Raw genomic sequence first — 27,934 nt, 5'->3', positions numbered from 1 at the left:
TTTAAGATGGTTTTATTTATTCTTTCAGAAAAACCATTATGTTGAGGAGTATCTAGAACAGTGTTTTCATGTTTTATTCCATGCTATAAATAGTAATTCTCAAATTTTTTTGAAGTATATTCGTCATCATTGTCACTGCACAGACACTTTAAAAGTATTCTTTTTTTTTACCATAGCACAGAACTACTTGAAACATTGTAGAATATGATCTTTTCTTTTCAAAACAAACACCCAAATTTTTTGTGAAGTATCATCAATAAATATAACAAATTATCTACTACCGCCTAACGATTCCACGTCAATGGAACTATATACATCAGAATAGAGTAACTCAAATACATTTATTTTTCTTTCGAAAGAATTACTAAAAAAAAATTCTATGTTGCTTACCACATAAATAATAATCACAAAAATTTAAACTCGTATCTTAAAATGAGAGACTTTTTTACCAGAATCTGCAATCTTTTCTCACTCATATGAGCCAACTTCCTATGCCATAAAAATGGCAAAACATCTTCTTCTACTACATTTAGAGTATTTCTAATTGTCTTCATTTGAGCCTTATACAATGTGTGACACAATCTACCCCTTGCAACCACAATTAAATATTTGATGAGATTTCATTTTCTACCATCAAATGAGTTGTAATAACCATCAAGATCCAGAGCATATGCAGAAATCAGATTTAGGCGTAAATCAAGTACATGTCACACATTTTTCAGAGTCAATATGCAACAAATATCCATTTACACAAAAATATCACCAATATCTACAATATCTACATAACTGGTATTATTTATCTTTACTCTGTCAAAGTTTCTCACTTTATACATAGTAAAGACATCATTTTTGGATGTAAAGATCTATATATGGTAGGATGCTGCTGAATCAACAACCCACTCAGTATCAAGATAAATAACATGATCATGATCTTCAACAAAAGAAAGTACAATCAGTTTTTCATTATTAATTACAGTTACTGTGGTATTCTAATCATCTATCATTTTCTAATTATTCTGTTTCTTTTTTTAAATTCTATAGTTTCATTTCATATTTCTTTCATTATTATAATGATAACAACTGAATTTGCCTTTATTACATCCTTTAGGACCTCTAATTTTGCTTCTACCCTTGCTCTTTTTGACAAGGGTTTGTAAGATATCAATGCATATATCCTTTCTTCTGATCTCCTTATTATAGAGACTATTCTTTACCATTGATGAAGACAAACATTGTCTGGAGCACAGTTACTAAGAGACACTACCAAGGTTTCCTAACTATATGTTAACAAACTCAAAAGTAATAACATCTGTATTTCATTATTTATAGTTAATTTTATAATATTCAATTGATTTATCAGATCTTAGAACTAACTCAAGTGTTCTATTATTGATTGTCCATCTTGCAGCTTTAAATTTACCAACTTTCTGATAACAAAACCTTTATTTTGAGTTTTTTTTTCTCTCTCGTACATATCCTCCAATTTTTTCTATAAATCCTGTACATTGACTTCTTTGCTTATGTAGTGATGGATATTGATATCCATCTACTGTCGAATAGTTCCAACAGCTTTCTTGTGCATTTTCTCTCAATCATTTTCTGATTTTCTAGTTGGCTTGACAATTCATAATTTAATAGGATCATATATAGATCTTTACAATAAAGAAGATCTTTCATCTTCGTATTCCAAATTTAATAATTTGAAGTTGCCAGTTTAATTTAGTACATGCGTATTAGTCCATCTTAATTTACACAATTAATTCTGGACCAAAGATCAACCAAGCTTCGATACTATTTGTTGAGTCCTGAACAAAAATAAAATTAATTAACAAAAACTAATAACCATAACCTCAAACTAAATTGATTAACCGAATAAAAATATTAAGTAGATAATAATTACAAAATTAAATAGACAGAATGTTATATAAAAAACACTTTAGTGTAGAAAAAAAAAATTATAGGTCAAGTTTCGAATTAAATTTACTATTAATAAAAATAAATATAAAGTAATTCACTAATAATTAAAATCAGAACAAAAAATAATAATTTTTTCTTTATGGAGAATTAGAAAAGGAGGTAAATAAAGTCAAATTTAAACTTTACTAAAAAAGGACGAAATTAATGATGCCTATGATAATGTCACCAAAGAAAGAAAATGAAAACCACTTGTTTTTTCTTCTCTTGTCAGCTACTCAACTTATATATATATATATATATATATATATATATATATATAAACCACTTTCTTTTTCTTTTTGCTGCATAGCCTCTCTTTTTTTACATACATATACATATATATATATATATATGAGTTGCATCCCTAATTCCATTTTTTTAAAAAAAATTACTAATTTGCTTTTTTTTTTTTTTTGCCAATTGGCTGAATCTTAACAGTACCCTCCTGCAGAACTCTTGAGAGAGGACCTCATTGGGATTTCCTAATCTATTATGTGTAATCCCTAAATTTGTCTTTGCCTTTTTACTTGTTTGTATTTGTTCTTTTCCTTTGTATACAAAACAAAATATTTACTTTTATTCTTTTATGATATGAAATTATTATTATTGAATTCATCATTATTTACCATTTTTATTTGCAACAAATTTTTTAGTTAATAAATATTATACAACTCAAGATTTATACTGGTAACATAATATTTGATGTAACCAACAATAATACTGATATAAATTGTAACGGCCCCAGAAATTTAAAATGAAATGTATTAAAAATATTAAATGCGAAAGCGAAGTCAAAAATTCGATTAACATCATTTACACTAAAACAAAAAACATGCTCACAAAATATAAAAGATCAAACTACTTAAAGAAGAAACTTGAAAGTAAAAACTACGAATATGACTATGGAGTCTTTATGCGTCCCATTCGTCGTCCTCCTGCGGAACCGGCTCGGGAACGATGTCTTCCTTATCTGAAATGATTAAATAAGGGATGAGCTACACTAGCCCAGTAAAGACATCACGATATCTCACCGTCACGGAGGTAAAGGTGGGTAGAAAACACAAAAAGACCAATGGAGTATAATTTACAACAAATTCTTTTATCAATAATAAATACTTCACCATCCACTTACCTCGTTGAAATCCATAAAACAGTATACGAAAGCAATAACATTATCATCATCATGAAATCATATATGAACTGTATAACATAATACTTATCAAGCCTTTTGTAATTCAATCGTTACACAACATATTTTCCTCATTTACCAGCCCACTAGTATCCATGGGGATCCATAGGGGTCCCGCTACCCGTTAACCCTTAACACTTGAAATCAGATTCCAGGGCCGTCACCATACCCCGTCCGGTATGGGCGCCAAAACTATCAACCTCATTACCCCGTCCGGTATGAGGGTGAAACGGGCCGTCCCCATACCCCATCCGGTATGGGCGCCAAAACACATAAGATCTTCATACCTCGTCCGGTATGGGAGACCATGATCCCGGTAGGGTTCCCTACGGACCCGGTCCGTCCACCATCTCCCAGGATATCTAGTCAAGCTGACCACATTATACAATTACCCATTTACATAATCTTTCATTCTCTTTTCCCTCAGTCAGCATCATCAATCCACATACAAACAAGCAAAACGGTAATTTATGTCAAACAGACAACATACAGCATCAATATCCCAATCATTCAATCCATAATCAGTAAAACAGTAAAATATGCACACGAAACTATAAAATGAAAACATCAAACCTCATACTGCATTTAAAACTGTAAAACAGGCCAAATAACAGTTAACCGACAAACACACTAGACTCGGGCTCCATTAGCGACCTTAAGCAATTTCACACATTTGTTGATTCATGAAATACTGTTTTATCATTTATTGAACTTTAATACCGTGATAGGAAATAGGGTGAGGGGTCCTTACTCGTTTCGGGATCCGAACACGGCTTCACAGTGCGCCTACGGGCTGTCCCTAATTTTTCCTGAATTTTTTCCGGGGAACTGAAACGCACTACTGGTACCTGCATGTGTTTCAAAAAATTCCAAATTAGGCCCCGGGCCCCTTTCGGCCAATATTGCAATTCCGGCACGGCGGCTCCGCTGTGCTCCGGCGACGGCGTCGCCGCTTGCGGCGGCGATTTGCCTTGGTTTGGCCGTTTTCGGTCGTTTCCAGCCGAATTCGGTCACACTTGTATCGATCCTTGCGATAAAACAACCCTAGGGCCCTCGGGGGGACAAAAAATTACGAAAAACCGAAGCTTACCAGCGGCGATGCTCTCGGGTGCGGCGGCTCTCTGGTGAAGTTCGTGTTTTGGTGATTCGGCTCCGATCAACCTGTAGAGAAAAGAATGGTGATCACGGTGATATAAAAATTGCATTAAACGGAGGCCGGGAAGGGCCTCATCGGAGGCAAAAACCGAGAAGGGGCGCGGCGGCGCCGCTGGCTTTCGACTGTGTTTTCCGGCCGTTTGGCCGGGATTTTGGCTCCGATTTGGCCACAGGAAAAATCAGCGTGGAAAAACGAGTCGGGGGTATGAAATTTACCTCGATCGGCGGTCGGAAATCTCCCCGGTGCGGCGGCGGGTGGCGGTGGCCGGCGTCTCCGGCGTCTGGTTCGTCTTCTCCGGCGAGGGCAGGCGGCTAGGGTTTTTTTGGTCTGGTGTGGGGGTTCTATTTATACCCTTTTGCCTTTTGATCTCAGCCGTCCATTTTGTTTTAATCTGGGCCGTCCGTGCGATTTCATCTAGGCCGTCCGTACGCACGCTTGATCTGAGCCGTCCGTTTTTTGATTAAATCTGGGCCATCCGTGCGATTTCATCTGGGCCGTCCGTACGCACGCTTGATCTGGGCCGTCCGATCGCGCGTACGCAGATCGCCAACATGACCCGTCCCCGGTCGATGTGGTTTTGCCACATGGCAGGTCTTGGTTGGCCGGGACTGCTGACTGGATCTGCTGACGTGACTGCTGACGTGACCCCCCCTTTTTTTTTTTTTCCGGGCGCTACATAAATGTAGTTCTTGATAACTTATATATGTCGTTATCTCTAAATTTGATAACATAAAAAAATATATATATATATATTTTACAGTAGAATAAACAAGTAAAAGCAGTTGGCATAAGCATAGATTTATAACAAAACAAAATTAGGTGAACGTTGGAAAAAAAATTTGAAAGTAAATACAAAAATGAAGACCAGAGACATACAAGGAATTTTTTTTGTTACAAGGTGAAAATTAGAAATAAATAAATAAAATTAAAGTATAAAAATGATAAATAGAAAAATGAAAGGAAAAATCTAAAACTAAGAAATATTAATTAAATATTCAATACAAATTAACTTATGTGTGTGTGTGTACATATATATATATATATGAACATATAATATTTAGTATATCCCACTTAATCTAATTTAAAAAGAAGAGAGTTCGAGTAGACACAATTTTAGAGTGTTAATAACACTCCATTTTGGAATACAAACTTCGAATAATTATTAAATATTATAAGAGTATAAATAAATATAATCCACTTAATCTAAATCTGTCAGAAAACTATGGAAAAAAAAAATTAAAAGTTTAACAATCAAAATTATGGAATCTTTCAACTATTAATTTTTAGCAATCTCCCACGTACAATAATAGTAAAGGTGAAAATGATGCGTCAATTGGGTAATGAAAATTGAAGTTTCACTTCTTCCAGAAAGGATTCGCATGGGTTTAAGAGTTGCCCAAGAAGAAACTTCTTTTAAGACCTTTGTGATATACAAATATATATATATATATCTAAGAAGGAACTTCCAACTGAACTTATCTTGCCAGAAAACCAATCAGTTGCTTACAAAAGAAGCGATAAAATTATCATTCTAAACAAAGCAAATAATCAATATCTCGTTCAATAAACTCGTGATTACCAAGTTGAATCCAAGCAACAGAAGGAATTGGACAAGGAGAAAAGAATTCAAAGTTATCCTATATTGAGAAAGTTCAATCAGCATGCTGTCAACCAGGCGATATGGGGTTCAGATAGAAGTGTGAATCACAAGAAATGCTTGTGATATACAACAAAATAAAATAGCTATTTTATACTTCCACTGCCTACCATAAGATAATACATGCATAGGAAAGATAGAAAGCAAGACAGCCTACGATAATTTACACGATATATAAATTACAAAAAACACAAGCATAGTTCAGAGGTTCCAAAGATCACATCCAGAAGCTGAACGAAAAACCGAGTATTAGAAAGCTAAGAAACCTTCACAAGTATTAGACATAATATCTCTCCACAAGGGGTTAAGTGGCAATTAGGGTTCAGTGTCTGTAGTCCTCATCAAAAATTGAGTAGCCGCTGTTTCTCTTGGATTTATCAGCCTGCAAGATACAAAAGAAAAAGGAACTTACCCAGGCAAGAAAAAGCTTAGTCTACACTAGCCATGGTTCAATACTTACTTCCATGCTGATAGATACAGTTTTGGAGAACCCATTACTTATAAAAGAGAAAATTAAGTAAAAATTTCCAAGGAAAATTATGATCTTCTACACCCTTCCATCCAGAACCAGCATAGTTTTAAAGTATATAAGGAAAATTTTTCAGAGCAATCAATGTCAATTAATAGCATACCTGATGAATGAGCTTCTCAAAAGCCTCTGTCCCATTCTCTTCCATGTATTTCTCTGCAGCTGTTATAATGTCATCCGGCTTACTGAACAAATCCTTCTTCCTTGGCACATACCAGATGTTAATCGTCTGTGGGTTGATAAAGAAAGGTCTCACGTAATGCTCATAAACATATGCAGCACCGCTGAAGTATGGGATGACGAGCCAGCAAGTCAAAATGAGCTTTGCATATGGCCAGATAGGAATCCTATCACGTAGATTAAAGAAATCCATCGTAAATTTTGGCTATATGAGATTTTCCTCCTACCTAAAACAGTAAAAGGCATTTGACGACTAGTGCCATTAGATACTTGGATAATTTTGGTTCTTTGGATGAAATCATTTCAAATCCTCTCTAATCATTAGCATAATGGTGATAGATACATTTTTAATAATGGAAAACAAGAATCAGGTCTCACATTAATGTTCCACAACACAATTACAGACAGACATATACTGACGAAAACTTCAATCATTCCAACGTGTAATTTTATTGAGCAGGTCATCAAATACAAAAAAATTTTCTCTTCAAACAGAATAATTTTATCATTCTTATTCCGCTAATTAATCAACAACAAGCACAGTCACTGAAAGGTGAGCAAAGAAAAAATGCAAAACAAACACAAGAACAAGGGTTAAACGTAAAGATGAAAGTTTCAATTATCATCTTAAGCAGTAACTTGTTCCTAAACCAACAAAGAGAATGTTATATTAACAACGTAACTCACCATTCAATTACTTTCGCAAAGGTGAGCTCAAAGAGCGTAAGTAAAGAATAGAGAACCCAATATGTAAGCCATTGTTGATCATCAACATGCGACTTGGACTCAATAGCCTTTATTGACGCATATCTGTTAAACAACATACCAATCTTATCTCAAATCCCACACAACACCAGATCATTCACTAAAATAATAAAGCGAATTCAAAATATTTAGGCATCTCGTAGAACAGAATGAAAGGAAAAGGGTAAGTCCCCGCTTACAGAGGATAAACGAGACTAACCACAGGCCTGCAAATAAACCCCATAAACCAAATTAGAACACAGTTGTAAAGACAAATTCGACTACTAAATGACTTTCTCACTGATCTGCTGAAGAAAATCGGCACGGCGGAGGGCTCAATTGTAAAAGCGAAATAAGAAGAAACGAAGAGAGTGAAGTACACACCCAGCAAGAACATCGAAGTTCTTGAGGAGGACCTTCAGGAAATTTCCAGCACCAGATCCCATTTTGCTTTGATTTTGATTTCAATTAAACAGCTAGGGTTTTGTACGTCCTGCTCAATTCTATTGAGATAAGTAAATCTCCTGCTTTACAGATGAGAGTGAGCGAGGGAGTGAGGGAATCAAATTTGGTCTTCTGAGTTCTGAGTTTTCAGAACTATGTAAGAGGCAATCAGTCGGTTGGTTCGGGGGGTATGATTCAGTGCTTCGTGCGTGTCGGTGCCGCGCCGGTCCTAATCATCGGCTGCCGACGTGTCAAGTTCTACACCTTCCAGATTGAGGACCACCATGGTTCTAAAGCAATGGGGTTCGAACTTTTTTTCTAACAGGGCTGGATCGGCGTGTTTGTTGGAACTAACCGGGAAGGAGGTATAGTTGATTAGAATGAAAGTTGGGACGTACACTCTTCTAATTCGTCATATGAATTTACGAAATTACCCTCACAATCTACTAGGTTCTAGAGCGCAGGCAAGAATCGTCTTCGCTGCCTTCGCAAGATGTTCGTTAATATTTATATTTTGAATTTATTTAAATAATAAAATGTTGTATTTAAAAAATTATTAGTGTTAGTGGCAGAACATGCCGTAGGACAACCACCGAGTGAGTAAGTGAAGGATGCGTTTCTCTCCATTTCTAACAATTGGAAAGAGACAATTTTTTTTTAAAAAAAATAAAAATAAAAATTTATTATTTGTTCAAATAGCTAATTCATAAATATTAATTGTTTATAAAACATTAAATGCATCAATCATTAAAATAAATAGTAATTAGTAATTACAAAAGCTTGTAAAGTGATATTTAAGGAGATACATCATCTCCAGACAGTAGCTGCTCTCGAGCTTTTGCCTTGGCCGCTACTACCTTATCATGGTGGTGACTTTTGGTGTAGAGTCATGATGCACCCACCCTCGGTTAATAGTAATATAATATATGTCACATGAAGTCCCAGATTCGAACGACATACGCTATTTTTAAAACCCAATTCAGCTTGTTTGGTGTTTAACCACTTGGCAGATATAAAACCCTACCTGTGCAAGCACATATAAGAATAACACTATATCATTTTCTATTTGCTTGGGTGGAAATCTACAAACTCGCCGAGGAGACACTGCCTACCTAGCTTGAAAACCAAGATGAGTTCTAAAGATACAAATTGCTGCTCTAAGAGTAGTCAAGTCGTAGAAATTCTAGCGGCCTTGTTCTGGTGAGTTGTTGACACCATCATCGCTACCCCTACATATAAATTCCTTGCCAGCTAGTGGCTGCTCTCTAAGAAGTTGGGATGGCCATGAGTCTGCTGGCGTGGGATACCTAGCATGTGGTTTACTCACATGTGATGGAGGTTTGAGCATGGGTTGTGTAATATCAGTCGCCGGATAAGCTTGGAGATCACGATGCAGGGGAACAACAAGAACAGCAGGTGCCTGCTGTAATGCGTCGCCAGCAGGCATCCCGAGACCATGTCCTGGAAAATGTGACATCAATTCTGATTGCTGAAATTCAAGGGGAGGTATATTCAAGTCAGGTTTACACTGAGCCACCCTTGCTTCTATCTCATTCTGGAGTTTCTCAATTTGAGTTTCCAATGCAGAATTCTCCTCCTTCAATTCTTTCTTCTCAATGGTTACCTGTAAAACAATGTGTGAAACTCAGATCCAATGAAGCAGCAGAAATGCAGAGAATTTGGTTCTCAACAATGTATAGAAGACCAATTTATAGAAATTTCATAGGCCTTACATCTCGAGACTCAGAAATGAGAGATGCATTCTCCTTCTTAAGGGATTCAATCTGATCAAACAAGTCCTTTAGAAGTCGGCTTGTCTCACAGAGAATGGAAGCCTTTCCGTTGTTCTGCTGAGTAAGTTCTACGCAAGAAAACTTTGCAGAGTGAGATGTGACGAAACACCATCTTACAAATGAATCACCTATACTACCATTGAAAAACTGACTTCAACAAGAAAGGAAGTTCTATTGGGGGTGTGAAATTAACAAGGCATTTCAAGTACATGGTGACAAGAAGAAATAAAGATTTGAAGTTACCAAGGGCATTGCCCAGCTCAATGAAAAGCTCATTCAAATGCTCCCGCTTCATTTTCTCCCTCTCTGCCTTGTGAACTCTTTTAGGAATTTTCCCTTTGCTTGATCTGCAACATAAATAAATTTCAGACACCTAAGCACGCTAAACTTCACTGATATAATTGGTACGTGAGAATCCACTAAAATTTCTTCAAATTTAGCATCACTATTGATCACAACCAAAAACAGTATGATCATGGAAACAGAGCTAAACACACATGAAAAAGTAATAATAACTGTAAGCCATGAGTGCCAACAGGTAATCTTAATTCTTTACAAATTAAAATCCCTTGATAAGAAGAATATTGCGCCCAAGAATTAAAAGTACAAAAGAGGCCATGGTGAGAAAAGAGGAAGCTAAAACTGGATTTTGTACTAAAAGAAACACATTCAGAAGCCTGGTCTAGTAGATCATAAACTTAAGACAGTGACCATCAACTTAAAGATTCTATTCAGGCATAAAACTATCAGGTGAAGAAAAATGGTGACGTTAGGAGTTTCATCGTCTACAAGTCCATACTCATTGTTTCTTTTTTTAAGCATCAACAGTGCAATGCAATCAGAAGATCAATAAAGACAATACTTAACAAAAAGGTAAAATCTTCAAGAACAAACCTGTTATCCGACACATTTGAGGGTACATAGACCTTCTCGACGTTCTCCGGAGCAGGAGTCTCCGAGACCATGTTGGAAAATGAGAAATATCAAGCAGAAGTCCCTGGAGTAACAAGAAGAGCGTTAGGATTAAAAACCTTCTTGTATAATCAGAAACCATCTGACAATCAAATCGAAAAGAGAAAATGAAATACAGATATCAATTAGCTTCCTGGCCCAAGTTGATCAACAAAAAGTAATCACTTGAATCATTTACATTCAAATCGTAATTCCTTCTCTATCATCCATTAATAGAAAGCATTCTTACTCTACAATAATATTAGAAGCTTATTATCTAAAATAATAAATTATCTAAATTATAACAACAATAATTTGACATATTCAAGTTTATCTCGTCCCCGCAAAATTTGAAGAAATAGATCCTACAAAAATACAAACATTTTATAGATTTTCTATGAAAGTCAATACGTTTCAAACTTCCTCCAGATAATCCACAACTTTTCTTTCTTTTCTAAACCATTACTTTCAAGTTTCCAACCCTCTCGGCCGCTTTCTCAGCAATCAAACAGCGAACGCCTTATAGACACGAAATTGAAATACAAGTATATTCATACGCGAGCAAACAACATCGTCAACGAGCATGTAAGTACATAATCTATAAATCCTCGTTTACAATAAAAAAATAAAGAGAGAGGGAGACCTACCTCTCAAAACAGAGACGATTTTGTAAGGAATCTGATCTTTAAACAAAGAAACAAGGGGGAATTTGAGAAAAATAAGTACGTAAACAAAGATTCAATGAAGAAATTAGGGCTCGTATTCAATCTTGCGACCAGGGAGGGTGTCAACTGTAAAAGGCCGAGGGAAGGCGTGTGGCGAGGGAGGAAGGCGCGTGGCCACCAAATTCCCTTAGAGCGCATTGAACCGGGACAGATCAGATGGACACGTGCTCTTCGTTTTCTCGCTTTTGTCTTTTTATCGTTCGTTTCCTTCCACGTCATCAACCTTCTTTTGCACCCGGGACACGTCATCTAGAGATTCGAGAAGGTCTTTTTAATAATAATAATAATTTTTTTAGAATCAATGAATATAAACTCTCTTTAAAAGTACTAAAACAAGTTTAAGTTAATCTTGATTTGCGACCCCCATGCCATATTAGGAACAAATTAGAAACTTAATGGAAGTTATTTGCAAATCAATAACCATTGTTTCTTAAATAATTAAAATTAATTATCTAATTTAAAATATCTGATTATTAATAATGATACTTACCAATTGTCTGATTAATTTTTTAATTACATTAATAAGTTTTGTTAAGTTAAACATGGATAAGATCCACGGGGTCGCGTGGCATCCACGGGAGGGCATACGTGGTCAGGTCAACAATTTTAGTCTTCGGCTGCGTCACTGTTAAGATGCAGAGCTGGATTAAATTAGTTTATGTATTAATTTTAAATATTTAAATTAAAATATGTATTAATTTTTTATTTTTTATTTTTCTACTTTTAAGAAATATAAGTATTAATTATTAATATAATTAGTAAAATTGTCTTTCTTCCTTTATAATGTTCTGTGTTTGCTGTTAAGTTTTCTTTTTAAGACAAATCTGGGGACATGGAGAAAGTTCAAGCTTAAAATTAGATTTTTTGTTTCATGGAAGCATTAGAAGATGAGATGGACAATGAAATATCATGCTTCTACTTCTCATCGAAACTCAGTTTCTTGCACAACCGAGTTGGAACCTACGAACTTTCATTTTTCCATCCAAAGCAAGCGCCAATAAGTGGTATTCCTCGACGTACCAGAGTTCAGAAACCACTGCCTGAATCACAAACAATAGCAAAAACACCATCATTTAGAGCCATTCGAAATGCAAACGAATACCCAGGGATTTACCTGAAAATGAGACATTAAACAAAAATAATGCACTTTCCAGCAACCTAATGCTTAGTATGAATTCCTCATCCAGTTTATTGTTTCCAGTGCAAGTAAATTGGTAAAGATCCTTGTCCAAATAATGCTATAACAACTGTGCTACACTAAGGAACAGATTAGAAATTTTCAAAAGTAAATTGAAAATTGAAATCGAGAATTTTCTTCTATTCTGATTACCATCTTCTCAACTAATGAAGTTTCACTAACTCCCTCCAAGCAGAGTATTTTATTCATCAAATTTGAATCTGTAACTAGTTACTGTCAAATTTATGAAAGCCTTGTTTCTTAAGTAGCAAAAGTAACATTCCCCATCAAAAGATTTCTGACTCCAATCAAATGGTTCGTCATAAAGAAGTTATTGTCTGTTGATCCCTCTCTAATATCAATATGTTGATCCCTTCCCAGTTTTGGTTTGTGTAAGGGTAAACAGAACAACAGTGAGAGCTAACAATCACCAAGTTATATAGCATTGCTGTCTTGGAAAAAACGTAGAATTTTACATTGATCATCATTTGTTGAAACAATTCTAACATCCCCATGACTTTACTTTTCAAGCTATTGGATTGGCCTTTTTTTATTTGAATGACAAAAAAAAAAATAATCAAATTTAGTAGAAAAAGGTACAAAAGCATAGGATGAGAAGTCCTCCAAAACCAAAAAACAAAAGACAGGAAAAAAACAGGAAAGAATCACCTAAAAAGATCAAGACAACACTGCATCATAATCTGTCTGCAAATAACCAAAAAGACATCCAAGGAACTCACAAGAAAGTAAAGAAAACTAATATGCTCCATGGGAAAAGAGGAAAACAAAGATCCTTGATAATTCTAGCATTCTGCTCCAACCCGAAAACCATTAACGAGCAAAGATAGATTCTCGCCAGAGCAGAGTAGGTTCATTCTTTCCCCCAACCCCCCAATTGATGGAGAGAGGAAACACTCAAGGGAAAGCGGGTGTGAGGGTACCCACGTAGTGCCAAAATTATCAAAAAGTATGGACCAAAATCTTCGAGCCACATCATAAAGCCAAAATAGATTGCAATTAGATTTGCTTATTTTCTTGAGCATACAAGCCCTTAAAATAAAATTTGTCAATTGCAATGGAATATTATGATAAAAGTTTTGGTTATGTTGCTAAAAGACCAATCTAAACAGTCTCAGTCTAATTGGTCTCAGTCCATCTAAAAATTCCAACTTGTCTCACTTACAAAGCACCAAACAAAACTACTGCATAAAGGATGCAGTAAGTGCATCCCAAGCAGCCAATGACCAATATAAAAGATGTTGCAAATATGCAAAGGGAAGTTGAAATAATAAAGTAAATAATGATAAAAATATAAAGCTTACCTTAAATCCACTGATTTGATTGTTTAGTTGAGTAACCAGCTCATGAAATAACAGGAGTTGATCTGAAGACTTTGAAGGTTCCTGCATATGCATGAATGAAGTAGACTTTAAGATATTTTCTTTTCCAGCTTTTTATTTTTGTTTGGGATATGTATAAACTTATCATTCCCCAGTGATTGCAGATGAAGTTGCTACTATCATGAACCTTGGAACTTGGAATGACACATGAATGAACAAGTATTAGAGAATAGTTCGAATGCAGTACCATTGCAGAAGGTCTAGGAGGACCCAGAAGCCTTGCGAATGATGTGTGAAGAATGGCAGGATCATACTGCACGAAGAAAGATATTTCAAGTGAAATAAACAAAAACATTTTTTTTACATAAATAAGTATAGATATCTTTTTTAGACCACAGGGTGAATGTTTTTGTAATCTGAAGTTCAGAATCATAAAAAACATTATCACTTTGAGACATGGACATTTCCTTCTTATTGACCTGATAAGTAGTAACAATAAATTCTTAAGTTTCTTAGTTCTTACAAGCTGCTTCTCTGGTGCATGTGGAAGTGCAGCTCTCAGTTTAGCACGGATAGTTATTGGATCTGTTCCCGATTTCACCTACAGAGATATAATTAACTAGATGAGTACTTACATGAAAAGATTTCATTCCTAATTAATCTTTCATGCGAACACTACACATGTGAGGCTAATATTAACATCCATTTTCATGAAAAAGAAAAGTAGCTTAAAAATGAAAAGAATATCAAAATATACATATGCTAATGAAAATCCATTTACAGGAAAGAAAAATAGTTCACATGCAAAGGTCTTTAAGCCTAACTAATCTTCCATGCCAACACTAGTCATGTGAGGCTAATCTGAACATCTACTTTCATGAAAAGGAAAAGTAGCTTAAAAATGACAAGAATATGCTAATGATAATCCCTTTACAAGAAGTGATTGGAAAATAGCACGAAACAGCAGATGCAATTCAAGCACAATCTACAACTTTATGGGGTATATTGAAAATCAAGGGCATCATCGTTGAGACAGCACGAAGAAGGAAATGGAGAAAAAATGCAGACAGTGTAAAAACTTGCATAAAGCACCTGCCAGCAGCCCAGAAGCACACCAGTTGAAGTTAAGATCACTCTGTCCAAAAAAATTTCCAAGGGGCATAGCTCCGCTGCAGCAGATTTGACAGCAGCTGCTTCAGCACCAATCTGAAAAACACAAGTTTAAAAGTTAAATTAAAGTTCATAAGAGGATAGCTGAAGAAACATAAAATCACTATGACAGGCTATTTACCTCTTGCTCGGTAGCAGGAACAGGTGAAATGTGATGTGAGGCATGAAACATGCTAAAATGATACAAACTAGAATTCTGAAACCAGATCACTAATAAAAACATATGTGAGTAAGTGATATTAACAGGTCTAAAATTAACAAATTCAGAAATAGACAAATAACCTAATTTCGTTCTCCTAATTTCAAGCATTTTATTTCTTCCCTTCTCTTTTTTTGAGAAACTGTTCCTCAGAAGTATTAGATTTTCTATAAGAAAAAATACCTATGAGAAAGACACCGAAATGAATAAATAAGCCAAAGACTAGCCTACCTTTGTCAAAGTATGGATCAAATATACGTTTGACTGTTTCCCTGCACCAAAGCAAGTATTGACACATATCATGTGTAAAGCAAGAAAAGAAACAAGAAAACAAAATCCCATAAATATGAGACATCAATATAAAAAGATAAAGCAGAATCTGAATTGTTTTCCTAACATATGTATTAAAGATTATCTAGACTTAAGCGAGTATTATTCATAAATCTGCAGCACTGGCTTTTCAAGCCATTGAACAGATATTAAACAAAAGAGCTCATGAATCCACAGCGCTGGGCTTTCAAGCAATTGAAGAGATATAAAACAAAAGAGTTGCAACATTTAAAATTTATCTCATCTTCCATGGTTAGTTACCTGCTGAACCTGTATCAGGGACTAACTATCTTAAAGGCTAGAGTACTAGTGAGTTTCGGCAAATCAATGAGCAAACTTATTCAATTTATCCAACATTGAACTTCAATTTATTGAAAGAAAAATAAAGGCAGGAAAAGTGAATGCCAATCAGGAGGCTACAACAGCAAGCAATATATGTCAATTTCATTATATATAACAATATAGAGATTGATTTTTTAAGAAAACTAAAGAGACTGATGCAACCAAGAAATCAATAATCACATTCTTCCCAATTATTCAAAGAGATACATACATGAGAAAAGAGAAGCATAATTCAATGGGTAAAGCAATTCAATTAAGCACTCACGAAGACTCTCATCAAATTAAATTTGTTCATCAAAATGCTCACAAAATCCCTGTTTAAATGTATGAGATTTCCTACACAGAACTTGAGGTGATTGATGATTTTTAATATAGTTCAAGAAGCAGGGGAATCATATCCTTTAATTTTCTTTGTCAAGGCAAAACAGCTTGCCAAAAGCAGTGATATCTATTACCAGATGCCATGCTTTTTTGTTATAACCACGGTAAATAGCTGTCAATCCAGCATTTACTAAACTGAGTTGATTAATGGTATAATATTGTGACAAGTGAACCTTCCATTTATGGCAAAGAACCAGCTCCTCCACAAATCAACAAAGCATACATGTTATGCCTCCTAATGCAGGAAAAGCACCAAATACAGCACATATTTTGAAGCAATGGTTTTGTCAATATTATAGCCGGAACATGCCCTTAAAGTAAGTGATATCTTCTTCTGTAATAGCATCACAAGAGTCCAAAAAGTTGACTAGTTTGAACACCAACTAAAGACAGGAATTTCAGTAACAGATAAGAGGTTCCTTTTACGTGCACTTCAAAGGAGCCCTTTCTCATGTTATCTGCTTACCATTACCTTGTGGTAAACTGATATCAGAATTTACCTAATTTCTTAAAATATCTAATTTTAGGAACAATATTTTATCTCCGAGAGAAAAAGGACATGCCCAAAGCACCTTCAACCCGAAATTTAGCTTGAATCACCTCCCTCTAAAGCTGATCCTAGCAAGTCATAAATCTCAACCATTTGGCTGACAGTAATTTATTCGTCTCAATCAAGGATCTGATGCCAATTAACAACCCCCCCCCCCCCCCCTTCCTTTAAGGGGTCGTTTCACTAAATTCCAAACACTGAATGATAGCTACTATCTGAATTACCCCACAGAAACCAGCACTGATGTGCCCTCCAAGGCCTTAGCCACCAAGGATGCGGCTGGAAAAAAGCATACAAAGAAGATGTGAACATTGGGTAAGGTGCTAGGTTAATCTCCTGCTTTTCAGAAGAAACTTCCTTTGCAACTAGCCAACCTCTTCTCCCCCTTCATCATCACAGGATCCCACAAGCTAATTTCTTTGAATCTTGCAAACAGTGGAAAATCCAAATATTTCAATGGAGACTTACCAATTTTACCTGAGAACAGAGCACCGTAGTCCACGTTTATGCCTTTCCTCAAAGATAGGAATTGAAATTTATACAGATTAATCCCAAGGCTATAGACAACTGCAAAACAAACCAAAGTGCATCTCAGCTTCAGCAATTGGTCCCTGTCCAGCTCCAGAACCAGAGGGAATTGTCAGCAAATAGCAAGAGGGTCACCCCATTGCATCTGTTGCCACTTCCAACAGACAAACCTTGAATGGTGTTATTACCTTAGGAACATCTTCTTAAAGGCCTCTTTACAAGAATAAAGAGCAATGTTGACAAAGAATCATCTAGCTGTAAGCCCCTTGAAGAAGAGAAGTCAACTGGCCTTCCATGGATCAAGATTGCAAAAGAAAGGAAAGAAATGCAATGATCAATTCACTTCCGCCATCTCTCTCCATAACCCCCCATTCTTCGAGACATGTACATGAGGAAAGATTTTTCTTTTTTGAATAATGTACATGAGGAAAGATAATAATACATAGTCATTGGCTTTCTCTACATCCAACTTGCAAATAAGCCTCCTCTGCTCTTACATAACACCAAATCAACCACCTCTTTGGCAACCAAAGCTACATCCAAAATTTACAGCTTCTCAGAAAAGCATTTTGAGCTTTACTGGAGAGGACATAGGTGACCAACATATATGTGTTGCTAACAATATTGATTGGCTTCTCATGCTTAATCTCCTTTGCATTCTCCTCATGGATCTTCAAATAAACCTAGAACATCATTACAATATACCTCTTGGGTTTTATCCCCATTACAGTGCATAAAGCTACCTTCTCCTTCTTTTCAGTAAAAGCTGTTACCAAAAATACAAGATCTTCTGCTCCTAGGCTCTAGAAAACAATTTTTTCTGGACTAGGCTCCAATCCTCCAACACAAATTTAAAACTATGTAGAAATCTTTGACTGCCCTCTTTAGACCATTTTCTATCATGCTTTGTCCCATCAATAACCATATTACACAAGAAGTTTTACCTATGATTATAATTAACTATCTAATGAAAACATTTCATCTTGTGGTTCCCTTATTTAACCAACAACAGTCTAGATCTCTGCCTTTGTGCCACTTCCTCCACTAGCATCCAATTTGCAATATCCACTTTTAAAATCTCTCTTTCTATCCTCCTTTGACAGGCTGAGTCATCTATCTTTATCCATCTTTAGGAATATTATTTTATTATGAACTTGATAAAATTTCCTGATTTTTAGAAGTATATTACAACCTCAAATAACGAGGAGTAGTAAAAAGCTAATCACTCCACTGATTTTAACTAATAAAATCATCTATTTGGTATGTTGCAATTATAGATTTCAAGAACATAACAAACAAAAAGACAATGGAAAACAGAAAATGCTTACGAGATACGCATCGAGTATTCTGAGTTCAGATACAGTACATTAGCTCGTACAGGAGGGTTTGCAGCCTACAGGACAGGCAAGCTGTGATTCGCTTCCTAGAATAAAAGAAATTGCAAAATTTTCATTTCTCCTTAATATTACCTTCAGAACAGGTGTTACAGATTCATCCTTCAAAGTGAAGAGATCTGAAAGTGACAATGACTGAGATGTTTCACCATGTTGAAGAAACTTTGGTCCATTCTCATCTAAATCCCTTTCCATTTTATCATACAATTTTGTCCGTTGCTCCATACCTGGGAAACCAGAAGAGGCTTGAAATATCTAAGAATTCAGTACAATATACGTAGCAAAAGCCATATATCAAAAGCCTCCTAGATAAAAATCATAAACCAAAGTCAGATGATATTAATGTGATAAATAAATAGATGTCAGAAACAGAGCAAAATCTGTACACAATCTTTTTGCCGTTTGGAGGAACCATTTAGAATTAGATCCCTAGAATTTGAAAAGAACCATAAACAGTTCAGTTAGATTCTTATTAGCATATACATTCACGTCAAATACAATTTTCCTATGAAATTGCAAAATCAAAAACACTGCAAACCACACCTCAAGTTGATTCATTTTTAAATTGTCTTTAAAGGCTATCCTTCAACTTCAACACTTGAATCCATCTTTAAAAGAGTACCAGAAGTAATTATCCAATAAGATAAAATGTAACGGCTGCTTTAAGCTAATTACTTCCATAGATATTAATGTCAGCAACACCTTAAACGTGGAATTCTACTGGAGATAATGCTAAGTGCAAAAATTCGACCGAATTTAAGATAGAGTATCCAACCAAGCCACCATATCAGTTTTTAAGTAAGTTTTTCCACGACTTTTATACGTCTAGATTAGTCTTCTAAACCTTTTTTTTTTTTTTTGAGGAACTATACCAGTGTTTCTAAAAAGATGAAATCCAACCTTCTCTCATCAAAGTCGACTCAGAATAAACATCATTCTCAATAGAAACAGGAAAAAAAAAATTCTATTCTCATCATTAATCAATTATTATATTTTTCCTTTCCAAAAACTCATTAATTGCAGATATATCTCGGGGGAAAAACTGAGACACGAAATCAATAGATACTAAGTCAAAAAGTTAATTAAGTTGCAGCAATCTCAGCAACCAAAACGAACCAACAAAAACTACACAATTGTACGAACAAAATATGAATTAGTTTGAAGAGAAAAGGAGATGGCACTTATAGAGCTTACCTGAAGAAAAAGAAGAAGAATAAGAAGAAGAAGAAGGGTAATTCTGCGGGGAATTGTGGAGAGCCATTTGGAAGAGGGAGTAAAATAATGTAAAGCAAATAGCCCAGAACAAAGCAACTTTCCTCGAATGGCTCCACCAATAAGTTGCCCTACCCATCACCTTTCATTTACATATTTTTGACGAATGATCCCATTTTCTTAAGATGATATTAAGGAAATAACCCAGATCAGAGCAACTGTTTTTCAATGGCTCCACCAATTTGCTGCCCGACGCGACGAATGATCCTATTCTTTGTTCAAGATGGAGTCTTCGGTCTTACATCACTTAAAACATGTGTTTGGATCAAAGTAAATAGTAGAATTTTAATGTATAATGTTTTATGGACATAAAAAAATTATATTTATTTTAACTTTTAATGATAACAAATGATATTTAACTGATAAATTTTGGAATGAATTTTTAAACTACCAAATTGATTTATTTGGTGGTCATTCTATTTGTTTCTCATTATACTCACGTCTAATTTAATTAATTCTATGTATGTCCTGATAATTAAAAATTTATTAAATTAATATGATAATAAAAATAATTATTATTTATTTTAATAAATATAAAATTTTAATTTAATTATATATAATAATTATTTATTTAAATATAAATATAATTATATTAATAAATAATTTTTTTTATATTTCTTTTATATCATTTACTATTATATATAATATGTAAGAATAAATTAGTAATTTAACTAAAAATATAACCATAATATTTTGTCATCCAAACAAAAATATGTCATTAACATACCATCATCCAAACGTAAAAAAAAAATTATCATTATAATCATATGTTATTATTATTTAATTACTGTCATTACTATATATTAATTAACCATCACTGAAATTTATTCAAACAAAACTTAAATGTTTGGCCGTTGATTTCTGTTTTTCTATTTTTGAAAATTTTCTAATGTATAATATATGTTTAACTCTTGTGCTACGATATAAAGTTGAATATCTTATATCGAATTATAATATATTTAAACCTAAAAAATATTTTTTGAAAAATTTTTTACAAGTTAAATTTTTTTAATTTAGATAACTACTATAATTAAACAATATCTAAACTACATTCCAAACCTGTATATTATCTACCATTATTCATCTTAACACTAACTTTGCATTCAAAGGAATTAAGAATTTTAAAATTTTGTTTAAATATACCATCATTTAATGGAAATTTTGATTTTCATTAATCAGTGATGTAGGTTTATTTTCTTGGATAATAATATTATTTCTACTTTATATTTAATGCACACAAAAATAAAGATTTTTAAGTACACCAAGACAAGAGGTTGATCAAAGATTTAAAAGATGATGCCCTTAATTTTAGATCCTGGCAAAAAAAAAATTAAAAAAAAATATCTTTTAAACAAACAAGACGAACTAAACGAAATTTAAAATGATTATTACTCGACCTCAAAAAACAGCATTGAATGATATAAACAATGACATTTGAACAAAGTAAAAGAATCGTCTGAAAAAATGAGGAAGAGGATTGGAAGTAGAGAAACCCACGTCAGATATAAAGAATGTTGGAACAAACCTACATCATACCAGTACGAAAAAAGGGTATGTTTAATAATAAGGGGCAAACAGAGGTCTGCAAAAATAGGAACATCTAGCTCCAATCAAAGTTCGTAATTTGAATAGAAAATTGTTTATAAAATGAAAGCCTAGGGTTCGCAAGGATGTTTCTAAAGTTTGGAAATAGAAAGCTCAAATATGATTCAGAGAAATTTTTCATGTAAATAGGAGTTTTTGAATAGAGCAAGGAAAGGGGCATATAGGATTGGAGAAGAGAAAACTCGTCTTAGGTTAAATTTTAGAGGAGGAGAGAGAGAGAGAAAGAGATAGAGAGAAAGAAAGACGTTAGAGGAGTCTTTTAAGATTTCTTGGGAAGACCATTTAGATAGAAAGTGGTGAAAGAGAACTCTAATCTGTAAACTAGGGGTTTGAGAAGCAGAAGAGATGAAGGTAAGAACATAGAGAAAGTGAGTTCAAAGAATTCTTTTTCTTCCACTTCTTATAGGTTGAGAGAGCTCAATTTTTTACTTCATAGAAGTATAATGTAACGGGCCCGAAAATTCAAAGGAAATACATATAATAATTTGAGTTTCTGATGCCGTTACAGTTGGTATCAGAGCTGCATCCTTCGGACCCGTTCCTTACACAATAATACTTAAAGAAACACCAAATAATGAATTATCACTCAACCCTTTACAGTGAAATGCAGGCACAAAAAAATGAGAAGAGGAAGACCCCCACTAAACCGAACAGCTCGGGATGATTCGCTCAGGGAAGACGTGGATAGAATATTTGAGATGTTAAAGATACTCATTGAGGCCCAGCAGGGCCAAGAGGAGAGGAAGGAGCTACCTGACCCTCCTCCACTGCCACAGGTTGAGCCACTACTGTAGTGAGAGGATCCTGAGCCACCCCGGTACGACCCTGCTCCTCTACAGTACCACCCGGCACCACCGTAGTATGATCCGGTGCCCCAACCATAGTACTGCCCAGCACCGCCACAGTATAATCCAGTGCTCTCACCGTATCAACAAGTACCACCACAGGGCCCCCCAGTCTACCATCAGCCTGGCTAAGTCCCTTTTCCACGGGACCCAGTTCCTTTCACGATTGACCCGGGCTACATAAAGAGATACAATAGACTAAACTCATCTACTTTTACATGGGGATCCTCTTTTGAAGATGCTGAGTACTGGTTAAGAGAGACAGAGAAGGCCTTCAAGACCTTAGGGGTGACTTCTGAGTAGAAGGTCACCCTTGCTACCTATATGCTAGTGGGAGAAGCAGACTGCTGGTGGGAACTCAAGCAGACCACCCTGCCTGTTCCAGTTACTTAGGAACAGTTCCTAGCAGCCTTTCATGCAGAGTACCTCCCAGAGTATCTCCGACATCTGAAGGAGATAGAGTTCGTCCACTTGGTCCAGGAGAACATGACTGTGTCAGAATATGCTCGTAAGTTCCTAGAGTTTGGCCGATACTCTCCTGAGACGCTGTTGGATGAGGGCAGGAAGGCTAAAAGATTCTAGTGGGGCCTCTGCCCAGAGATCAGGCATCATTTATTCGTGCTGGAGCTCAAGACCTATTCGACCGTTCTGGTCAAGACACAACTGATGGAGAGGAGCTTTCACACCCTCCCTCAGACAGCAGGGAACCTCAGACCCTTAGCTCCACCCCGCAGACCAACACCTACTGTGTCTGTCCAACAGAAAAAGAGGCCCAGGCTGGTGATCCAAGCTCCCCCTCAGGCTCCAGTGGTAGGACGTGGTAAGATCTATCAGCATTGCGGCAGGGATCACGGGGACTGACCCTGCTGCCATCTCAACAACACCTGTTGCATATGTGGTAGTGCCCAACATTATGCGAGAGAGTGCCCAAGGAACCAGAATAAGGGCAGACCTCCTATTTAGGGCGGAGCTTACAAACTCACCCAGCAGGATGCCGAAGCCGATCCGGATATGGTACAGGGTATGTACACTATCTGTAACAATGTTGCTCATATTTTGATTGACACTAGTGCATCGCATTCATTTGTTTCACCTGTTTTTGCATCAAAATTTAATGTATTACCTGATAACTATTTAAATTTATATTTCAATACATTTGTGCAAGCATTAGTCAAAAATTTAGTATTTCATAGAAGAAACAAGCACAGAAATACAACGTGTTGGGAATTGTATTTCTAAAAAAAAAAAGTTTATCTCAAGCACATAAAGACTCAAGATCAAGTTTGCATATATATGTGCGAGTCTTATAGTGAAAACGAAATTTATGAATTAAGGAGTGTTGAAAATAATAATTTAAAATTTTCAACATGTATATATTCTTTATCTTGCGAGAGAGTTAAATTAAATGTAGTTATGGACATAATAATAATATACTTGAATTCAATTATGGTTTATTAATTAAATATACATTTAAAATTTTAAAAATTATATTATTACCTACGTATATTTATGTACTTGAAATTTTTTTTACGACGACTATAAAAATTAAAATTGAATTTTTTATTAATTATTTTTTCATTTTTCTTCTTCCCATTTATAATAAAGTATTACTTAGAGCTCGCTATTTCTTAAAATTTATGCAACAGGAAGAACAAAAGAGATCAAGAACACATTAGAATTTTTTTGAGAAAACTGAAAGAAAGAAGTATATACCCTTAGATGTGGCCAACGATGACACAGAGATGCACGACCAACAACATAGCCAAGGTGTGTGGCCAATAATGAAGTAGATGAGTTGTAAAGGCAGGAAATTTGGTGGCAAAAAGAAGGAGGCGTTTTCGCGGCCAAGGAGATAAATAAACGCTGTGTGTGGCTGAAGAGGTTCAAAGTTGTGTAAAAAGTGAAGATGTAGAAAACATCAACAAAAGTGAGGGAGAGAGTTTAAAATAAAATTGGTTTTTCTTTACGAGTTATAATTAATTAGCATAAACACCTATAATAATCTACATTATTTATTAATTTCCACGTATCCATTTAGAATATACGTGGTACTTTCATAATTTTACGTAAAAACAATATCACATATGTGGTGACGTGAACTTAGATATTTATCGATAATATTTGTATACATACATACACATAAACGTATGGTTTTATATATGTATTTGAGTATTAATTATAAGAGGGTGGTCAAATACATAAATGAGAATCTGGGTGAAAAGCCGACTCAAAAATACTCATGCAATCTCCATTTACACTCTGTAATTAGAAACACTCAAGAACTGATCAGATCAGATCCCAATTGTTCAATCTGCCTATCAAATTAAAGAAAACCTGGCCCACCTGAATCAACCGTCCAGATTAATCAACCCACGGGCCAACCCAGTAGGGTCATTAAAAACCCACCAACGATCTCTGTGGTGCCAGCAAAATGCCCACACGTGTCTAATATAAATTGTATATACATACATGCATATTTATACATACAATACAAGTCGCTCACTTATAAATATACACACACACACACACACACATATGAGAGAGAGGGAGCGAGAGAGAGAGAGAGAGAGAGGAATGATCCACCTGTTTGTCAGTGACATTGTACATTGGTTTGGGAAATGAGCAGCAGCTGGGACCCACCACCTGAGCCAACACCTGGAACTGATAAGGTCTGGGGCCCACCCCTCCTATTAACCCTATCTCTCTCAAAAATCTTAATCATTGATGCAGTAAAACCTTGAGATTCATTCATGGCAGAGATTATTACAGTCAGCAAAACTTAAAAAGAAAATTGTTAAAAGGAAAAATTCAACTGCTAATATGATTTGTGTATATATATATATATGCGTATATATAACAACCCGCAGTGTCACTGTTTCATCTCTTTCACTGTACATGAAACATTTCTCCCTCTTGTTTTTTCACCACCCACCAACTACTAAATACTATACACACAAGAGAAAATTCAAATATTGGTAGTTAGGTAGGGGGAGAAAGCTGGTACTGTAAATGCCATGCCATCAATACATATCTCTCTATATATATATATATGTAGAATAGTCAATTTGCGCTGCAATATTACAAATCTATAAGCACAAATTTCACAATAGTAGTGCTTTGTATTTTTTTAGGGGAAGAAAAAATTTGCACAAACAATGATGTGATCATGAGATATATTGTAGCAGTAAATTAAAAAACCCAAGAAAAAAAGAAAATGAAGAACCCAGATGAGAAGTTTAGGCAAACGATGTTAAAAATATAGTGTCATCCTTCTCTTTGTCTCAGCTCTCAAACCCTAAATTAATAACCCCATATTAATCACACCCAAAAAAATTGGAATCAGAGAAAAAAAAAAAAAAACTCAAATTTCAATCAAACCTCACGTGTGTTACACATCAAACTACACAAGTGAATGGATGAATATCGTCATCGTCATCATCAGTTATGAGTAGTACTGGTTGTATCATGCCGATCATCTCCTGCTCCACGGGACCCACTTGCCTGTGATTCCTCAACGCCGGCACCTGAGACTGTCCGGTAAGGATTCAAGCCGGCGAGCATGTTGAAGTGGCTTTCGCTCACACCACCACCTCCACTGCTCCCGCTTCCACCCAGTTGCTGGCCGGGCAATAACGCCATGGGAGCTGCTGGGAAGTTCATGAAATGTAAGCCACTGGACACGGTTCCCCTATACAACCCACTGTTGTTAACGGGAGGAAACGTCCATATGGGATCCCCGCTCATCACTTGACTATTACTAGAATTAGTCAGCATCCAAAAATTCGCCGGGATTTGCGCGTGGCTGGCGGGAATCGCCCCGGCGCTCGACTGGAACAAGTAGCTTCCCATTTGATGCTGCGACGAGGACAACTCCTGCTCCGGTCTCCTCTTCTTGACCAAGCTCTCCTCAGTCTCCGACAGGTCTAGGGAACTCTCCTGCTTGGCTTGCAACACGGCATTCAGATTGGCCGACGACTGAAAGTTCAGAAACGACGTCGTGGCGGCGGTGTTGTCAGGGAAGAGGGCTCTGCTGCCGCGTAAGGAAGAGGGGAAGTTGGAGGCGTAAGGGGAAGAGCGGATTTGAGAAGGAAGGGACATGGTGGAGCCGGAGCTGCGGAGAGAGATGTTGAGGGAGGTGAAGTTGGCGGGGATTGTGCCGGTTCCAGTGGCGGCGATAACGGCGGGCTCAGCCTGCTGTAGAAGCCACTCAATGGTCTCGCCGTCAGATTTATGACCAAGTTCACGAGTGAGCTGAAAAACCCTAGCGGCACAAAGAGCTGGCATGCGGATCCTGCGGCCACGTCCGTCGACTTTGGTGTGTCGGTCTTTGGTTGAAGTCCTCTTAGGTGGGGCTTTCTTGGGCTGTTCTGGAGAGATTTGGAGACCCGAAACGGATCGATTTGAAGTGGGTTCTTGCTGTTGTTGCTGCTGTTGTTGCTGCTGTTGCTGTTGCTGTTGCTGTTGCTGTTGCTGTTGCTGTTGTTGTTGTTGTTGATGATGATGATGATGATGAGTTGAGAGAGGAGGATGAGGGGAATTAGGGAAAGGAGAAGAGGAAGAAGAACATGGCTGATCATCTTGATCTTTCTTTTCGAGTAATTGGAAAGGGAAGTTTGGACGGTGGTGATGGTGGTGGTGGTGGTGGTGGTGGAGTTGATGATGATCATCACCTCCTGCTCCTTCCATGATAGCATGAAAGTAGAATGTTGTTTCTCTAATGGCTTTTTTCTTTTCAGAAAGATAATTGAAGAGGATGATGTTGTGAGAGGAGAGAGTGTATTAAAGATGTGTATGTATGTGGGTCTACGCTAATTGTGTGTTTTTAGTTGTAGTAGTAAGTAGTAGTTACAAGTTTGTGTGTATGTATGTACGTATGTATATGTTTAGATTTTGATTAATTTAGTAGGTTTGTATAACATACAAGAATTCATGCGTTGAATGAGAGAGAGAGAGAGAGAGAGAGATATGGAAAGGATAAGAGAAGAATTATATGGGTGACCTTTAAAAAGCAAATATTTTTAAATCAAATATGTGGGTTAATTATATAATTAATTATACTTTTTTTTTTTTTTTTTTAAATAAAAAAAATATATTATTTATTAAAAAAAAAAAAAAAAAAATGTATTGTGGATGGACAGAGCCTTTGGTTCAGACTCCACGTGAGGTGCTCTTTTTATCATTCAATCCATAAAGACAATGGTGGCCTGGGTGGGTCCCAATCCCAAGTCAAAAAAAAAAAAAAAAATTTGAGAGACTTAGAGAAAGGGGAGGTTGTGGGTCCCACCTCATTCAAGTAATCATTTCCTTTTGCCTTTGTTCTGCACCTTTGCTGGGAGACTTCACTTTGGGATTCCTCTCTCTTTCCTTTTTCCCCCCACCCACTCTACCCTCTCTCTCTCTCTCATTCAAGTAATTAATTAGTATTAATCTGGATTTAATTGTTAATTAGTACACCAGGCTTAAAAGTGTATAAACAA

At 35.9% G+C, this 27,934-nt stretch overlaps 4 protein-coding genes across 5 annotated transcripts; all 4 read right to left on the bottom strand.

Annotated features, from left to right (window-relative positions):
• Positions 1–5,923: 5,923 nt before the first annotated feature.
• HVA22A (HVA22 homolog A) lies at positions 5,924–8,204 on the bottom strand. The gene is made up of 5 exons (XM_088212181.1): positions 7,796–8,204; positions 7,612–7,638; positions 7,355–7,477; positions 6,591–6,834; positions 5,924–6,340 (listed from the first exon to the last, which is right to left on the bottom strand). The coding sequence occupies exons 1-5, from the start codon at positions 7,855–7,857 to the stop codon at positions 6,281–6,283; spliced, it is 516 nt and encodes a 171-aa protein (XP_088068307.1). The 5' UTR covers positions 7,858–8,204; the 3' UTR covers positions 5,924–6,280.
• A 690-nt stretch (positions 8,205–8,894) lies between these two features.
• On the bottom strand, positions 8,895–11,495 carry PYE (basic helix-loop-helix (bHLH) DNA-binding superfamily protein). The gene is made up of 5 exons (XM_022040761.2): positions 11,247–11,495; positions 10,543–10,645; positions 9,892–9,995; positions 9,589–9,716; positions 8,895–9,479 (listed from the first exon to the last, which is right to left on the bottom strand). Exons 2-5 carry the CDS (start codon positions 10,611–10,613, stop codon positions 9,039–9,041), a joined length of 744 nt encoding a protein of 247 aa, XP_021896453.2. The 5' UTR covers positions 10,614–10,645; positions 11,247–11,495; the 3' UTR covers positions 8,895–9,038.
• A 662-nt stretch (positions 11,496–12,157) lies between these two features.
• Positions 12,158–20,241, bottom strand: LOC110813622 (uncharacterized). 2 transcript variants are annotated; one of them, XM_088212179.1, is made up of 10 exons: positions 19,930–20,241; positions 18,811–18,980; positions 18,670–18,734; positions 15,442–15,482; positions 15,133–15,221; positions 14,934–15,047; positions 14,365–14,442; positions 14,089–14,154; positions 13,824–13,904; positions 12,158–12,364 (listed from the first exon to the last, which is right to left on the bottom strand). In XM_088212179.1, the coding sequence occupies exons 1-10, from the start codon at positions 20,084–20,086 to the stop codon at positions 12,257–12,259; spliced, it is 969 nt and encodes a 322-aa protein (XP_088068305.1). In that variant the 5' UTR covers positions 20,087–20,241; the 3' UTR covers positions 12,158–12,256. The 2 variants fall into 2 exon arrangements, with proteins under 2 accessions (XP_088068305.1, XP_088068306.1); XM_088212180.1 differs by having other exon boundaries at positions 18,811–18,962; positions 19,930–20,240.
• Positions 20,242–25,600: 5,359 nt separating this feature from the next.
• On the bottom strand, positions 25,601–27,347 carry TCP14 (TEOSINTE BRANCHED, cycloidea and PCF (TCP) 14). The gene has a single exon (XM_022034888.2). It carries the CDS (start codon positions 27,141–27,143, stop codon positions 25,896–25,898), a length of 1,248 nt encoding a protein of 415 aa, XP_021890580.2. The 5' UTR covers positions 27,144–27,347; the 3' UTR covers positions 25,601–25,895.
• Positions 27,348–27,934: the final 587 nt, after the last annotated feature.

This window comes from Carica papaya, chromosome 9, assembly GCF_054855325.1.
Source record: "Carica papaya isolate Zhongbai chromosome 9, ASM5485532v1, whole genome shotgun sequence".
NCBI lineage: Eukaryota > Viridiplantae > Streptophyta > Magnoliopsida > Brassicales > Caricaceae > Carica > Carica papaya.
The sequence above is the reverse complement of the archived record's forward strand: the minus strand, read 5'-3'. Positions and strand labels throughout refer to the sequence as shown.